Below are 18738 nucleotides of genomic sequence, written 5' to 3'. Positions count from 1 at the left end.
GATAAGGGGTTAACTCGCATGTGCTCAGGGTGTGCTAGCGATTAGATCACGTCAGCAATGTGGCTCATTCTTGAAGCAAAGTTTTGTCTGAATGATGAATAGATTGACTGTTTTGGATGGCTGCATTTAATGTGTGAAGGCATGTACAGAATGACGCGTTCGGTGTGGGATAGAGTAAACAGTTATAGCACAAGCAGGGGCAGCAGTGACAGCCTCCCCCAGGTCCTAATGCCCGTTCGGTAAGGAGTTTTAATCTGTAGGGGGCGCTGTTGGCCTACTTCTAATTAAATTAAAAGTAAAATAGCCTACACAAATAACATTTAGACTGTGTTTCTGATCAAATAAAGCAGTAATTGATGTAATAAAATAAGTATGTTTTGATTTAATGGTCAGAAGCTATAGCTTACATGAAAAAAAATTTCACAAACATGACACTTGTAAATTAAATAATTTTATATATACTGATTTATTCATTAATGTGTAACGTTTTATTTTTTAAACAAATCATGAGCTCTAAAAGATTTTCAGAATTTTTACAACTCTTTTGTTTTAGACCATCTACAAATGTTAAATCTTAAAATAAAATATTAGGGTTAACACTGCAGCTTTCTGGGGGGAAAAATGCAGCGATTGATATAGTTGATTTATATTTATTTTCAAAGCTTCAATGTACTGTTAAAAAACCTTTATTATTTTTTTTTTAATTCTAATAAATAAGTTTTGTTAAAAACTAACCAAAATTAATAATATTTTGCTTATAACTTCTGCACAGGAGAGACTTGGTGTTGTTTCCAAACAAAAGGAAATATATCGGTATCGGCATCGATATCAGCCAAAATGAGTTGAAAAATATCGGCATATCGATTATACTATCGACAGAATTCCAATATCGTGCATCCCTAGATAAAATCTTAGGAGATGAGGACCGACACCACTGCAAGCACAATCGGTGTGAATGGGATGGGATTCAGAGGCAAACGTCACACTTTCTCAGATGCATTTACTTTGGATTCGCAGATAACCATTATACCACACTTCAGAGTGCTGAATGTTTTAGAAGAAGATTATTTTAGGAACAAAAAGTGCTATAGTAATAGATTCTATACAACATACGTTTTGAACTGTAGATCTTATTCTACTCAATTACTGCAGCCCTCTGTTCCAAGTGTTCACTAAACAGTAAGCAAATTAGTATTGCCTTGGATACATACAGCACTCAGAGATCTGGCTTTTAGGTCCCAAATACTGTCACCTCAATATTCTCTCCTGCTATAATGCACAGAACGTTGTAAAAATGTGTAAATAAGGCTGAAAACAAAGTAACAGTTGTAACATTGTGTTGCCAAGTGAAATGGTCCTTGCATAATTAGGGTTTTCTGTTAAAAACAAATACAAAACAAATCAAAGAAACCAATATCAGGCTGTATTACAGGTCAGCTAGAAAGAGAGCGAGAGAGAGAAACATCTCAAACATGTTAGTTGGAATGACTCACAGAGGAAGCACCAGTTATGCTGTAAATATCAAGACTGTGGTAATATAAAACTGCAATTTCTCTTTGCACCATGCTGACAGCCTATCAAATCAAACCTTAGAGTGCAGAACCGCATCTCCCATTTCCTGCTTACAGGCAGCAAAGGATTTGCACAAAGACGTAGTTCATTTAAATAAATACATTTCAAGTCAACAAAAGAAACTCTGAATCTGAAGTGGACACAGTATGAGCTTCAAATAAAGATACAACCATCAGATGGAGCTCTAGTGAGATTATCACAGACATGAAAGCACAACTGCGCACTATTAAATCAGGAAGGCCAATGAAGTCTCCATTTCATGACATCAGAATCTAAAAAATTGGTTTCAATGCTGCAACACAAACTGATAGTGTACATTTAAAAATGCTTTGTTGTACATGTTACTGTAAAGATTATAGAACATCTGTAAACCAGAAATAAGAACTTATAGTTCCAACCAAATACTAATGATTAGTACTTGATTGTGATAATGCAGTTTAATAGGATTTGTTGGAGAACCTGTCGATAAATACCCACTAAATGCCGCCCATCCTCTCAGTGTCCAAAAACCGACCACATCTGCAGTGCTTATGGGAATCTACATTATAAACCACATTCACTTGAACAGCAGTGAGGAAGTATCACACAAAAGACATACCGAAAATGTGTCGCCCAAAGGGGGGCTCAACAGAATCTGACCAAAAGAACAACGTTTCCCCACATCTTTCGATGGGACTGCCTGAGTGCAACCATTCTCAAGTTTTTCCCTTCCAGTCTTCCGTCTTTTGCAAACCATGCACTGATTTACATTCGTTTTTTGTATCATTTTACCTACTGCATAGCTATCCGCCTCCAAAACATGCTACAATTTCAAGGTGACATTTTAATAAAAAAAGCTCATATTTTACTCACCCTCAAAGCATCCTAGGTGTATATGACTTTCTTCTTTCAGACGAATCCAAAAGGAGTTATATACAAATGTTTCCACACTCTTCCAAGCGTTTGAATGGGAGTAGGCAGGTGTTTTTTCAACAGTTCAAAAGTAGTCAAATAAAGCGCAAGCATCCATAATAAAACGTGCCTCATAGTATTAGTGACGAATGCGTCGTACTTCATCCACTCAGAACGGCATACAACAGTCAGCAGAAGTGAGGAAAAAGTATTTATAACATTTTAAATATGGATATTTCGCTACAGGAGGCATTTGTTCACCCCCCAGGAGCCGTGTGAGGCACGTTTTTATCATGGATTCGTGTGCTTTATTTGACTACTTTTGAACTGTTGAACAAAAACACGCTTACTCCCATTCAACCAATTGGAAGAGCAAGGCAAATTTTTAATATAACTTCGATTGGATTCATCTGAAAGAAGAAAGTCATATACAACTTGGATGCTTTGATGGTGAGTAAAATGGGCTAATTTTCATTTTTGCGTGAACTAACACTAAGCAAAATAGCAGCTAACTAACATAAACGAGATGAATAAAACAAATGTGTACGACTGAATCATTTTCCTTACATTTAAGGCATTGGGACTTAAATTTTTCATTTCTATTTAAGTACTTACGGATTAGGAAGCAAGACTCGGGCACTGGAAGTTAAATTAGGAACAAGCAAACTACATTTTGTGCGTTAATTCAAGCAGTGCAATTCAAACATAAAGCACAATAACCTTGCATCACTAAGTAAAACTTTAACGATCCTCTTGCTTTAATGGGATTCGGAACTGCGCCATGCATAAAGCGAGATTGAGCATGTTTGTGTTTGTTGTGAATGTGAAGGTGATAGTGGCCGCCATGTGCACGTAGGCACTCATTAGTACGTCATTTAAATTCAAACACATCCGATTATCTACACACTGATGCAGACGGAGCAGTGCAGGCCAAAAAAAAGGAACACTGATATTGGAAATTCGGAAAGTGATTTTTCCATCTATCAGTCTCTGTTTTCACGTTCTCCCACACAGAGAGAGACGAACGAGTACAACCTGCATTGCATCCACTCGCTGTTGTCATGGAGACACCTTCAGATCAGCTCCAAAGCTGCTGCACTGTCAAAGTTTTAAGAAACCAACTTTAGTGTCGATGACAAACTCGATCAAAAAGGATACAGAGTTTTTAAAGGATTGTAGGATGAAAATAGTTTATAGCTGGCTTTTTGTTAAAGGACCGGGCTGTGGATTTTGCTGTCTGGGTGGAATGGAGCGTTGTGACTACCATCTGAAAACATACTAGTGCTAAACACTATACCCCACTTTCTCCTAGTTCTGGCTTTGTTGGCATGTCATCCTCTCTTCTGTTATGGCAGCCGTGGGTGAGGACGCTCCATTGGTAGCCAGTGAAAGTGGGGCTGATTGGGAGGTACTGGAAAATGCGATGACGCCGCAGGAAGTCCATACCAAACGGAAGGTCGTAAGACTCCATTCTGTCCCGTTTAGATGCGCCGTTTCCACGATTCATCTTACGAATGCCCCTTTCCTCCGGGGTGCCTGGAATATAATAGAAAGAGTTAATTAGAGGGAAGCACCAATGTTAAAATGATGAAAAAGACAGAACTAAAAGTTTATAATATTTTATAAATATTTTAAATTAGAATTGCACAATTAATTGAAAATAAAACCGAAACTGCAATATGGCTTAGTGTGATTATCAAATAGCAAAGGCTTTGATTTAATTAAATTATGTGCAGTATAGTTTATTTACACATGAGCAGCTTATGAGCTGGGGTTTTCAGTTTCTCAAAGAGACTTAAGGGCCTTAAGGGTTTTAAGGGCCTCCTGCGGTTTTCTGCCAACATAGATGTTTTATTTAAAAAATTGTTAGTAGTAGTAGTAGTATAGTCATGTTAATATTGAATAATTTCAAATTGCCCTATAATTTATATAGTGCTATAGATTCTTAATGTTATAATTTCAACATCAAATGGTGATTGAAAACTATCAAAAAAACCTGTGTCATTCCTATGTTAATACTACATTTACCACCATTTTGTTAATTAAAAAAACAAGAAATTCTTTGACATTTCAAATTACACATGAACTAGTTTATTTTGAAGGATGAGCGCTACCTAGTGACGTGGATTTTCGACAAAGGTTTAATTGGATTGAAAAGAAATAGCAGTTTTCTCCTGATCAATCAGACAAACAGTGTTAAATGAGGGTATTATGAGATTTGCACCTACCAGGAATAGTATTATCCAGCACAAACGCCACTGAACCTCCAACAAACATGGCAGTCGTAAGAAGAACGTTCAGCACCTGATCTATCTGCACTATACCTACAAAAGAAGTAAAGAATATGGTTCCACACTGGTCCCTCATGAAACAACCATCATTTATATACAAGTGTTTGTGTATCTACCAGTGACTAGAGGATTTTCTTTGAGGTAGCTGGGCAGGACCAGGCCAAAGAAGATAGAGAAGCCAAGGACAAACAGATTGCGGGACGAGTTGAGATCCACAAATTGCAGGTTGGAAAGGCCAACAGCGGTGATCATGCCGAACAGGGTGCAGAACAGCGCCCCCAGAACTGGGTCCGGCAATGATGCGAAGAGAGCGCTGAATTTACCCACCATCCCTAGTAGTAGCATCAGTGCCGCACCATACTGAATTACCCGCCTGCTGCCCACCTACACAGAGAGAGGAAACCAACCAATCAGAGTACACTACTGCATCAGTGCTGTTTATAAAATGCTAATGCTGCGATTCTTTTTATGTAGTATTATGGTTAGGAATTGAAAGCAATGGATTATGCCATGGTTAAAGATTCTCAATAAAATCAGGTCTCAAATTTTCTGTGCAGTTTACAGTCACTGATCTACTAAATTACACTGTAGCATACAGTAACAACTGAGATAAACTGAAATACATGTATACACTATGATTCATAAGTGTGGGGTCAGATTTTTAAATGTTTTTGAAAGAAGTCTCTTATGCTCCGCAAGGCTGCATTTATTTGATAAAAAATTAATTTCCACCATTTAAAACAACTCTATTGTAATATATTTTAAAATGTAATTTATTACTGTAATGCAAAGCTGAATTTGAATCAGCCATTACTTAAGTCTTAAGAATCACATGATCCTTCAGAAATTTAGGGCTAAGAAACACTTCTTATTTAATCAATGTTATCAGTGTTGAAAACAGTTGTGCTGCCTAATATTTTAGTGGAAACAGTCATATTTTGGCAGGAATCTTTGACAAATATATTCAAAACTGTATATAAATATATTTAAAGTAAATGTTGCTCTTTTGAAATTGCAGAATAAAAGGATTCATGTAATAGAAAGGAGGAAAAATCTTACTGACCCCAAACTTTTGAAGTGTATGTCCATGAATAAGCTGCAGTAAATGTACAAATCATAACTTTGGAACCGTAATTCCTAAAGTATTAAAATCAAAGTAGTAGCCTCATGAGTAGCAGTTGCATGTCTAATAAATAAATAGTTTCTGTGGGAGTACACAGTCAGTCAGAGCTTATTTTAATGACTCTCACTGGAAACTCAAAAAGCTGCCCTCTTCAATATTGAAGGTCTTTTGGGTGCTAATGATCTACTGCAGTCACTGAAGGCCAATCTGCTCTCTGTGTGTGCTTTTAACAGCCAGCTCCTTGAAGCCAAGCACTGTAAAAGCAGTTTATGAGTCAATATGGTGTTTCTTCATTGCAAGCGACTACACACAAGAAATACCAGAGAGGCCGAACAGGAAAAATATCATACTTTTGTGATACCCAGCACTCCAATATTTGGGCTAGATGATGTGGAGCCATTTCCTGTCCCAAAGACGCCATCGAGAACACAGGAAATTCCCTCCATGAAGATCCCTCTGAGAAAAAGAGATTCCATTTAGTGCATTAGGATACCAAACATGCTACATGTCTTATCAGTTTTGATATGTGCAATTGTGTCCTTGTGTTGTACCTGTTAATAGCATGTACAGGTGGAGGCGGGGCACAGGAGAGACGGGCACAGGCGTAATAGTCTCCAATAGACTCTATGATACTGGCAACCACAGCACTCATCATCCCAATCACCCCTGCTGTTGTCACTGTGGGCAACCCCCATTGGACTAAAACACATAACCGGTCACACAAAGCATTATGGGTAATCTCATCAAGTTTAGCATACAGAAAATTCCTACAACATGAAGGTTTATTGAATATTTTGGTGGGTCAAAAAAAAAAAAAAAAACACTCCCAACTTCAGTGGGTCAAAAACAATCTAAAGTTAAGCTTATTACATTTAATAGAAATGTAAACTTTAATACTTTTCATCTAATTGCAATTAACAAATAAGTCTCATTCAGTTCACACTTAAAGGTATATTATATTCATAATAAGTACTCTGTGAAAAACAAGTACACTTTTAGCATACTTTTTAAAAAAGGTTGGCCTAAAGAGGTACAGAAACTTGTGCATTTCACTAAGTTTTGGAAAAAAGCAAAACACACACGCAACACTCAAAACCAAAACTTACAGGGGTAGGGTATCTTAAACCAGGGAGCGGCTGCAAGGATGCCCTGTCGGGCGTCTGTTCGGGCGTAGAACCCATATTTGTCCTTCTCAGGAGGAAACACGTCAGTCACCGTGAAGATGAAACACAGAAACCATGACACAAGGATTGCCATGATGATCTATAGAGAGACAGAAAGAGAGATAAACCCAGTTACTTAAAAGAAACTCTTCTCATGCTAAATTCTGATGAGTAACCCAGACTGCTGAACACAAATTCAGACATGTTATCCAACCTCCTTCACTAGCCTGCAAACAAGCAGACAACACTGCAAGCTGAAACTCCCTCACGACTCCTCATCAAGGATCAATCTGTGTATTATGACTTGTCTCTATCTGCCTCCCACACACACTTTCATTGCCATGTCATTGTCTACTGTGCTTCCATTTAAAAACACAGGCCAAAAAGACCTCATCTCTGAAACAGCATGGTAATTACGACTGTCATCAGAGCTAACGGCAGATTATGAGCTGTGCCAAGACTCTGAAAATGCCAGCTCACGCTGCTGGGAGCGAGAGACACCAGACTGCTAATAATCACGATAATTCCTTTATGAGAATGTGGATCATTTTGGAAATGAAAAATGCAACACACTGATTATTGAAATACGGAACAACACATGTCCAACAACTTTACCCGCTGATAGATTTAAAAAGCAACATTGATCACTTGAATGTAAAAAAACAGACAAAACAAAATAGCTGCTATGAGGTTCTGTTTATATTACCTTTTTTTTTTTTTTTTTTATAATTGCTATCATATTTTCAATGAATCACAACAATGGCAACAAAATAAACAAGCAAGCAAAAATGTTTAATTATTAAATATTTTAATGGAACGGCACTGAGAAAAACTAAAATAATAAACTAAAATGATCAATAAATATTCTTATTTTGTCTCCTATGCAACTAAAGTTCGGCAATAACAACACAAGTAAGCAAGTAAATATATGTTTGCATTGTACGGCATACATGCTTATATACTAGATTTATACTACATTTACTATACTTAAAGCTGCAGTCTGTAACTTTTGGTACTCTAGAGGTTAATAAACAGAACTGCATGTAGCTTGTGGAAAAACATTGGTACTGGAACGCAGGTACTGGGCTACTCTGCTGCAGTTCCTACCAGAACCAGGCTACAATAGTTAGAATATAAATACTTAGTGATTCACGATAAGCCAAAAACATGATTTGGAAAATGGATTCATGATGTACTCGCTTATTATATACATTTTATGCATTTCCCCTCAATTCCTGAATGAAATGAACACACGTGCTTGTCTTGGATTAATTTGGAAACTCACTGGGAACATTTTGAACAGCTGCAGGCGGTAACACGTCCAACCTTTTTTGGATTTGTAGATGGGAAGCGGCAACTGGATGTTACGAGCATACTGAGAGAACAGCAGCACCAGGAATATGGTTCTGTTTAAAAGAGGGGAGAGAGATTACATTTGGGGTCCACAGAGCTACAGATCGGTTATATACACAAAAGCATGTGTGTGTGTGAGAAATGTACTCACAGCATGGCGATGCCCCAGTGTTTGCCTGCTCTCTCTCCAGCCGCCTGGAAGCCTGAGAGCCCAATGAGAGTGACAGTAGGGGTAATGGTGAGCGGGCTGATGTACTTCAACAGGACACCTGGCAAACCCAAGGCCCCTATGATCACCTCTATTAGAGACGAGACTATTATAGCACCCTGGATCTACAGAGACAAAAGAGAGGGAGAAAGACGTTGTGCTTAAATCTGATCACAAAAATAGACTAAAAACAAAAAGACAAATAAGAAGGGATCTGCAAATAAAGCAGTTAAAGGTTAAAAGTGATCAAAGGTTGAAAAGTGTCATTGACAAAGGCCTCCAGACAGCGTAATGCTCCATTTAATCAAATTTGGCTCAAGTTGCTTTGTCTTCATCTGCCACACCAAAATCAATATCAAATCAGTTTAGGCAAGTCTCTTAAAAGACAGATAAAGGGATAGTTCATCCAAAAATTAAAATTGACCATTTATTCACTCTACTGTTGTTCCAAATCCACTTTAGACACATTAGGCTAATCTTCAAAACACAAATTAAGATATTTTTTAATGAAACCTGAGAGGTTTTGGTTCCTTCACTGAAAGTCTGGGGCTGTATCCGAAATCGCCCCCTATACCCTCAAATAGTGCAGCTGAATCATCCATCCATTCATTTTAGAAGAGCTAGTCCATGACGTAATACAGCGTAATACAACACAGGTACAAAATTAACTGTAAATTGACTATTAGAGTTTATACATAATTTCCGTGACAGAGTTAAAGATAAATCCTTCAATCTTTCTACTGGAGCTGCCCGTATTAAATGATTATTAAAGAGCAAGCAAACTATGCAAAAGCGGCAGTCCTTCCGGTGCACTCAGTATCCGAATTCACTCACTCGTTTTCAATTTGTACATTATAGTTACATATTCAATATTGTATAGTTACATAGAACTCACCATATACTATATATAATATACTTACACTTCTTTCCTTCTTCTGTATCTGATTTTCACTTATCTTTACAGTATATTCACTCTGAACATACATCGGCCCAATTCGTTTTTTCATTGATTTTAGTGCACTAAATACACATTTATACACATTGTTATTTGTATGACATTAAAAGACATGCTAAAACTCATGTAAAACTATTTTTATCAACATTTAAATGAGCTCATATTACTGGTCACATTTTAAGATACACAAAAGTATTTATGCATTTAATACATTGCGACGTTCAATTTTAATATAAAGATGATTTGTTAACTACCCCATTTTATTAATGTTTGCAGTGTTAGTGGTTCTATAGATGTTTTTTAATGACAATGCAGAGCCCTTTCTGTGATCTCATTTAGGGTCACACAGTTCCATGGGCCAAACCTGTTATAACCAATCTGCCTTATCTTCTCACCTCATTTTATCTCATTAGTTTCACATCATCAGTTCCTTTATCAATTTTACTTTAATGTTCCTCATTAAATTTGTCTGATCTCATCGCTTTCATTCTTTGCTTTAACATACCTCTCGTATCCTGGGGTGCCAGATGTCTTCTGTGTGTGGCAGCTCTGTGGCATTTAATAAAGGAAAAGCTGCAGAGAAACAGGACAATCAGGTTAGTGGTTTTAAGCGTGCCTGAGAGAATACACGAGCGTGTGTGTGCGACATGTACCTGTTGCGTTACATTTCCACTTATCCAGAGAAAGGATGGCTCTTGCAGGGGCGAGAAAAGCAAAAGCACTAGCCTGGAACAATGGAAGCCTGGAGGCAAAACACACACAAAAACACAATCATTCACAAGAACAGTTAGTACTGACACACCCACAACACTCTTGTTCCTTGGAAACATTTCTGTGTGGCTGAGGAGAAAAGACAGGTAACGGTCACCAGGAGGAGCTCTAAACCACATTATGAGTCATTATGAGTTTGTTTATGAATTTGTCTGTAAATCAAACTGGCATGAACACTGACATCTATTTAGACCTTCGACTAAACAATGCAAGACCAGGTCCTAGTTGCAGAATATTTTTGTCCAAGAACACTTTGACAAGAAGAGACCACCTGACTTACACCTGTAGCACCAACCATTTTACATGAAAAGTGAAAGTGAAAGTGACATACGGCCAAGTATGGTGACCCATACTCAGAATTTGTGCTCTGCATTTAACCCATCCAAAGTGCACACACACCGTGAACACACACCCGGAGCAGTGGGCAGTGGTTCCCAACCCTTTTGACCCCAAAAACCTCTTTGTTAAATCGCACTTCTGTCTAAGCTGATATGGACCTCTGGTATCAAAAATGCATAAACTTTAAAATATGATAACAGTTTATTGTTGTGCATTTAATTTTTAGTTATTTTTAATAAACAGCATGTTAATATAACAATGTAAATTATTTAAAGACTTACACCTGACCTTTGATTTGGCCCGCCATGCCACAATTATATTACAAGAGAATGGATAAATAGATAAACAAGTAAATAAATAAAAATACCATTGAAGTATATCTTTTTCTAATTTATATTTTTGCTTTAACATTTTTTTGTTTTTTTGCCTTGAAATGTAAAAAAGTGAATTAGATAAAAATAAATAAAAATACCACTGACGTATGTTTATTTCTAATTTATATTTTTGCTTTAACATTTTTTTGTTTTATTTTTGCATTGAAATGTAAAAAAAGTGAATTAGATAAAAATAAATAAATAAATGTCATTACAATTTGTTTATTATTATTTTTCTGTTATTTAATATATTTTATTATACAGTAATATAGTTGGATATAATGCAACATTTATATTTGGCCTAAACCCCCCCAACTAACTACTATCAGCCCTTCATATTAAAAAGTTTGGGCACTTCTGCTCTAACCACTAGATGTCTCCACACACACTACTCATATGATCAATGATGTGGGCTTTTAAATCTGTTAGTAAAGACTGGTGCTAAATGAATAATAATGAAAAATCATAATTATAAAAAGCCATTGACCATTGATTTTGAAATTGATCATCTTTACTTAAGAACACTTGATGCTAATTTGCAGAGCAACAAAGAGGGAAGCAGAGTCATCATGACCCAGCAATGACAATGAACACAGTAACATCAAAAAACAACAGAAGAGCACAGATTAGATTTAAAAGGTTTGCCTTATGCGTGTTCAGATAAAGGTCAAAACATCAGTTAATTATCCTCTGTTCAGTGGAAAAATGGTTCAGGTAGATATACCAGGTATCAGGTCATTCATTTCGGTTTTCCATTAGTATAACTGATATAGTAATATAGTTTTTGGTGATCATCAAATATGCACACAAACACACATTAAGGAAAGCTCACATACAGTGACTCGGCACAAAGGTCTAACAGCAGCACTGGCCCAATTCTTTCCACTCTCATCTTCTTCTCATTTCCTCTTATTTATCGGGCACTCACTCAGGTTTCCCAGGAGACAGCATGTGTCATGAGCACGTGACGTCAAAACGGAGGGATCAGAGACATCAGACGGCCTTCTTATACAAGTGGCCACAAAAGAACATTGAGTGCCAGACACAGAACAGGCAAAGGCTAAATGTCTTTATGACATGAACAGCCTGAAGGATCAGACCTCCACAGGTACTCAGCCTCCCGCAATCTACACAAGACATCACTGCCACTTGCTGCCCTTTTGGGGGTTTTGCGTCATATAAAACTATGTTACGACATTAACTGCATTAAAGCGCAGTGCAGCAGCAAAACATTAACAGTGGAAACTTACGGAGGAAATAACGGTTTCCTGAGTTGCTGTGATTGATGATGTTTTCTATGTTTGTATGGGCATAAACAGACCCAAGGACTGTAGATAAGACATTGACGCACTAGTTATTTTATAAGAGACCAGCATGTACGCGTTTGTTTTACTTGATCCTTATTCAAAGCAGAGGTGAAGCAACTGAGGTTAATGGTTTGCAAATTATATGTAAAAAAAAATAAAAATAAATAGATGCCGAATATTCAGCATCACTGCTCCAGTCTTCAGTGTCACATGATCCTTCCGTGACACTACCGTGGCGCAAGCTGCAGGCCACACACCCACCCTCCACCTTGCCCCGCCTCTCTCCTCCTCATTAGCATTTAAAGCTACAGACACAGAAATGTTAAATATTCTAATATCTCGAAATATTAGAATATTTACATTTGAGTTTCAATTAATGACCATCTCTACAGTATAAATTCAGGGTCTCTCCTGTTCTTTGAAACCACAATAATGGGGAAGACTCCTGACTTGGCAATGATCCAGAAGACGAACATTGACGCCCTCCACAAAGAGAGTAAAGTCACAGAGGGTCATTACTGAAAGTAGTGGCTGTTCACAGAGTGCTGTATCAAAACATATTAAATGCAAAGTTGACTGGAAGGAAGAATTTGGGTAGGAAAAGGTGCACAAGCAACAGGGATGACCGCAAGCTTGAGAATACTGTCAAGCAAAACTGATTCAAACACATGGGAGAGTTTCACAAGGAGTGGACTGAAGCTGGAGTCAGTGCATCAAGAGTCACCACGCTCAGACGTCTTCAGGAAAAGGGCTACCAAGCCACTTCTGAACCAGAGACAACATCAGAAGCGTCTTACCTGGGCTGTGGAGAAAAGGAACTGGACTGTTTCTCAGTGGTCCAAAGTCCTCTTTTCAGATGAAAGTAAATTTTGCTTTTCATTTGGAAATCAAGGTCCCAGAGTCTGGAGGAAGAGTGGAGAGACACAGAATCCATGTTGCTTGAAGTCCAGTGTGAAGTTTCCACAGTCAGTGATGATTTGGGCTGCCATGTCATCTGCTGGTGTTGGTCCACTGTGTTTTCTGAAGTCCACAGTCAACGCAGCCATCTACCAGGAAATATTAGAGCACTTCATGCTTCCTTCTGCTGACAAGCTTTAAAGAGATGCTGATTTCATTTTCCAGCAGGACTTGGCACCTGCTCACACTGCCAAAGGTACCAAAAGCTGGTTCAACAACCATGGTGTTACTGTGCTTGATTGGCCAGCAAACTCGCCTGACCTGAACCCCATCGAGAATCTATGGGGTATTGTCAAGAGGAAGATGAGAGACACCAGACCCAACAATGCAGATGACCTGAAGGCCGCGATCAAAGCAACCTGGACTTCCATACCACCTCAGCAGTGCCACAAACTGATCACCTCCATGCCACGCCGCATTGATGCGGTAATTCATGAAAAAGAAGGCCCAACCAAGTATTGAGTGCATAAAAATTAACACTTTTCAGAAGCCTGACATTTGTGTTTAAAATATCCTTTTCTTTTTCTTGATCTTATGTAATATTCTAATTTTCTGCGACACTGAATTTGGGGTTTGCATGATCTGTCAGCCATAATCATCAAAATTTCAAGAAATAAAGGCTTGAAATATTTCACTCTATGTGTAATGAATCTATATAATATATGGGTTTCACTTTCTGAAATGTGACAAAATATTGACCTTTTTCATGATATTCTAATTTTTTTAGAGATGTACCTGTACTAATATCAGATTTTTTTTTCCAATTTATTTATCAGTACCAGGTGATACTGGAAACTAAAATGACTGATTTGTAGTTTAAGGTTTTTCAGATTCAGGTCTCCACCACTGATTTAAATCTTACAGAATGTCCTGGACACAGTGCACTGTCTGAATTGGAGCACTATAAAGAACTGAAGGCCTTCATTACTGAGTGATTAAAGAACATGAATCACAAACGCAAAGATCCACAGATGACCACAGCTAAAACTGAACTGATCCATTTTCTCCAGTCCTTCTTGTTACACGAACAACTGATAGTTAGATTTTGTTCCAACAAAAGCAGCTCTCACACCACAAGAAAGCGGTCATATTCTTTTCCACTTTCTGATTCTTTTTTTGCCTTTCATAATAAAACGCGGTCAGCCTTGTGTGTCTAAGAGGGTTGACTGTCATTAAAACAGAGATATGTTTTCAAAGAAATCTCAAGGCTAATGGTCCATATCAGGAAAGTGGCCTTCAAAAAAAAAAAAAAAAAAAAAAAAATGTAATTGGATGAGAGAATGTAGCTAAAAGCACCTTGAATACAAGTGCCTATGTCTTGCAGCCAGTGGAAAAAAACCTTGGGAACCCCCTTCCTCTTCACTGAGAGAACTGAGAGAAATATTTCAATCCACACTAAATCTAGGCTAGTAGGTTACTTTCACTTTCAGCAAGAGGAAGGAGAAAGACAGGGAAAAGAAAAGAAATAAGGATTTAGAGTGCAAAATAACAGAATGTACTGTAAGGTGGAGGAACAACTAAAAAAATAAATAAAAATGAATACATAAATAAAATTTAAAAAACATTAATGAAACAACAATGTGGTAAAATAAGAGGAAGACAAACAGATGTTCCTTTAAGCCATTTTTGTGCAAAAACACATTACGTAAATGTATATTGAACATCACCAAAAAGAGTGAAAAATGTCTAGATTTACAATTTACGACCTTCCAGCTTCATACTTAAGTGTAATATTCAAACTAACCTCAAGTACATGCCCAGACATGCCACCACAGCTTCCCAATGATTGACGCAAACATTTGTCTTCCTTAAAAACGCTTACCTTTTGCTTTAATTACAGCTTTCCAATAACTGCAAACTCCAAGTTTACCTCTGTGAGGTCATGACGTTCATGCCCTTGTTCTGACTAGCTTACCCAACCAATGAACATGAGTGATGCAGTGTTTAACATGTTCTATATATCATGTGATAACTTTCTCACACTGTGAACAAGCATTTGTTTTTTTATACACAGTTTTGCTGTAAATATCTCACAATCACTACATCATATCAATTACGATGTCAATTACATAGACAAGCCAGTGAGAAAGCAGAGTTTCTCCACAGCTGTCTTTACTGTGGTCAGAATGTTCTAGATGTTATCCTCTTCTCTACCATATTTTCTGGAAGTGAAAAAAGGAGAGTGAAGTAGAAGCAGTAATTGCTGAACTTAAGTGCACTTGCAAACTAAGCCTGAATCTAACATCCTTAAAGTAATCAATAAAACCACCCACCCACACAACACAACATACTGTGTGCACGATAAAAGTGAACACAACAGATGGGTTTCTGCTATATTCTCAATACTTTTATATGTTTGATCAGAATAACAGATTCTGGGAAAAAAAGTGATACAAGGTATAAGTAAACTGTTGAGCTTACTTGTAAGTTAATTAAACTCCAATGAGAGTGGAGCATTGCATGGGATTCACCACACAGACTGGTTGCGAACCTGTATCTTGCATTGTCACCATGGCACAATGTGTCTGGAACACATTCTAGATCTTGCTTTAAAAAACACAAACGTACCGACAGCCAAGGGTGGTCTGCAGCAGGGTGGTGATGCCCACACAAAAGAAAATGGTGCCAATCAGCTGACTGGTTGCCCATTGGTCAAATCCCACACACATGGCCTCAGAAAGCAGGAAGGGTACAGCGATAGTTCCACTGAAGCAGGTAAGATAGTGCTGAGGAAGAATGGTGTGGAAAGAAAAAAAATATTAGTATTTTTATCTGTTATCTGTTATCTCTGTAAAGGAGAACATCAAATCTCTAGTCTGCTTCAATGTCAAGGGTCACTGCTGTAAATTATAGGGTCATTGCTTCAAGTTGAGTGTCACTGTTTTAAAGTCTAGTTTCACTTCTGAACGTTGAGGGTGACTGCTTCAAAGTCTAGGGCCTCTGCTATAAAGTTCAAGGTCACTGAAACAAAATTGAAGCTCATTGCTTTAAAATCCAGGTTTCACTGCTTCACTGCTAAAGTTAAGGGCCACAGCTTCAAACTTGATGGTCAATGCTGTAAAGATGAGTGTCACTGCAGTAAAGTTGAGTGTTACTGTTTCCAAGTCAAAGTTCACAGCAGTGAAAGTTGATGGTCGCCGTTTCAAAGTCAAGGGTCACTGCTTCAAAGTTTAATTTCACTGCTGTAAAGTCTAGATTTCTAAGTCTAGGATTCATTGCTGTGAAGTCGAGGGTCACTGCTGTAAAGATAAGTGTCACTACTGTAAAGTTGAGGTTCATTGACTTGGAAGCAGTAACACTCACCTTTGCAGCAAAGTTTACAGCAGTGAAAGTCGAGTGTCACTGCTTCAAAGTTTAGCTTCGCTGCTAAAAGTTTAGAGTCAGCAATTTGAAGTCAGGATTCATAGCTGTAAAGTTGGAGTCCACTGCTTCAAACTCAGTGGTCACTGTTGTAAAGATGAGGGTCACTGCTTCAAACTTGAGGGTTACTGCTATAAATTCTAGATCTAGTCACTGCTATAAACCCTTAGTTGTGTCAATGTTGGTATATGAATATCTTAAACATCTGGGGCACATCACTCTACACTTGAATGTTCAAGCCAGTATGTCCACATGTGGATGTACGTGTGTTTGTACCTGTAAACCTAGGAACACACACAGGTACCAAGGTGGTGTGTCCTCTATGGTGTATATCATGTCCATTCTCTTGGCGTCTATGCTGTCTGTACTGTCCACAGTCTCTGATATGGAGCACTGAAGGGGAGAGGAAACACAAGACACATGGGATTCAGGCTCTGGGCTGTTCCTATGGTAACCAATCTCTATTACAGAGGAGTTGAGTGAGAGCTGTACGCTATAGACAGCATCAGCACACACACAAACACACACACAGCAAAACTGCTGGCAATTCAAACGGCATCAGCAGGAAATCAGTTCCTCTGTATGTAATTATCCTGAAATGAACTCAAACTGCTAAATAAACTCTAAATTGATAGAAGACATTACTATAAGAGTTATTCTGTTACACCTTAAATATTGTAATGGAACATACATACTTGTTTTAACAATTTTACTAATTAAAACAGTGCAAGGATACAGTACAGCCTTGTCTTTCAAAGTTTTATTCTGAGATGCAACAGTTATTTGTTACGACAATTCAACTACCAGTTAAATAATTCTCATTTATAACAAAATATAAGTGGGAACACAGAACTAGATAGAGAAACAAACTAAAAAATGATCCCATTGTGTAGTATCAGTATTGCTGTATTAGAGGCGAACACTGAGGAAATTCCTCTGGTTGTTGTGTGACCTCCCAAATCCCGTTCCCTCTGTGGGGGAAAAGTGCCGAGTCATAATGAATGAGCTGTTACAGAACAGGGCTTAACACGGATAAGCATGATGGGTACAAGCAGCCCCTTGATTTAAAGGTGAAGTGTGTAATTTCTAATAGTACCAAAAGCATTACGAAAAACTCACTTTGTCCTCAGTCTGGCTGTCTTTTGCGTAAATGGCCATGAGTTGCGCATCCTCTGCGTCCTGATCTCCAGGGGTCTGCACGACACCATTAACCACCTGTCAAATACACAGAAATGTGCAAACATCACATATTTACCAAGTAACAAAATAAAGAGGGGGCATCTTGACAAGAAATCAGACATTATGTAGGTGAGTTTGGCACAGGAAGGGTTAAGCTTCCAGAAGCTTTGCTTTGGTTCTCTTTGCCAAATTCAAGTGACAGGGTTTCAGTGACAAGCGCATAGTTTTACCTTACATCTCATGATATTACATCCCCTCACTGGCAAAACATATCAGTCCACTGAAGTTCACCAGGGCACTTGCTTAAATTTCAGATACAGTAAGTGACCACACTCATGTAGGGAAGAGTTCACCAAAACAAGGATTACATGAGGTTTAGCTCTAAAGTAGTGGAGATTTTGGTGTTTTCTAATTACATCATACTAGACAGAAGATTTAGCTGGCTGCAAAATGATCTTTCAAACAACCTCAAACAATCATAATAAACAGAAATGACTCCAGTAAGGGGACTAGAAAAGAACACGCATCACTAATAATTCATCATCAATTTAAAAGAATTATATAATACACTTAAATGTTACAAGACATGGTTTGTTATGTAATTGCATTTAAGGGAGTGTTAGGCATGACTAAGGGAAACTTGAGTCTTGACAGTTTGAGTGAACAGATGAAGTTTCAGAGAGCAGACCATAATGAACTGACTGATAAAGGGTCACTTCTGTGAAAAGAAAACCACTTTAAAAAGATAATTTCTTACAGCATGTCTCTAATCTCTTGACATGCTTTGTTTAAATATGCAAAATGCAGCAGCTGCTTATAGGTTGTTCGGTTTGTTTTACTTTTTGAAAAACCTTTCCTGCAGTGGTGAGATAATGCAAACATGAGGTGCTCTCGT

At 37.9% G+C, this 18738-nt stretch overlaps 1 protein-coding gene across 2 annotated transcripts in view; it reads right to left on the bottom strand.

The window, feature by feature from the left end:
- Positions 1 to 753: 753 nt before the first annotated feature.
- The window catches only part of LOC306849799 (solute carrier family 23 member 2-like), a 32387-nt gene continuing 14402 nt past the window's right edge, over positions 754 to 18738 (bottom strand). For both annotated transcript variants that reach the window (XM_079385121.1, XM_079385120.1), the window contains exons 4-16: positions 17784 to 17879; positions 16941 to 17057; positions 15873 to 16030; positions 10210 to 10298; positions 10062 to 10129; positions 8545 to 8726; positions 8326 to 8446; positions 6984 to 7140; positions 6429 to 6576; positions 6228 to 6333; positions 4871 to 5138; positions 4692 to 4787; positions 754 to 3999 (exon numbers count right to left, since the gene is read on the bottom strand). In XM_079385121.1, the coding sequence (XP_079241247.1) occupies positions 3755 to 3999; positions 4692 to 4787; positions 4871 to 5138; positions 6228 to 6333; positions 6429 to 6576; positions 6984 to 7140; positions 8326 to 8446; positions 8545 to 8726; positions 10062 to 10129; positions 10210 to 10298; positions 15873 to 16030; positions 16941 to 17057; positions 17784 to 17879 (1851 nt within the window). In that variant the 3' untranslated portion in view covers positions 754 to 3754. The remainder of the gene's footprint in view (positions 4000 to 4691; positions 4788 to 4870; positions 5139 to 6227; positions 6334 to 6428; positions 6577 to 6983; positions 7141 to 8325; positions 8447 to 8544; positions 8727 to 10061; positions 10130 to 10209; positions 10299 to 15872; positions 16031 to 16940; positions 17058 to 17783; positions 17880 to 18738) is intronic.

Source organism: Barbus barbus (genome assembly GCF_936440315.1).
Source record: "Barbus barbus genome assembly, chromosome: 29".
NCBI lineage: Eukaryota > Metazoa > Chordata > Actinopteri > Cypriniformes > Cyprinidae > Barbus > Barbus barbus.
The sequence above is the reverse complement of the archived record's forward strand: the minus strand, read 5'-3'. Positions and strand labels throughout refer to the sequence as shown.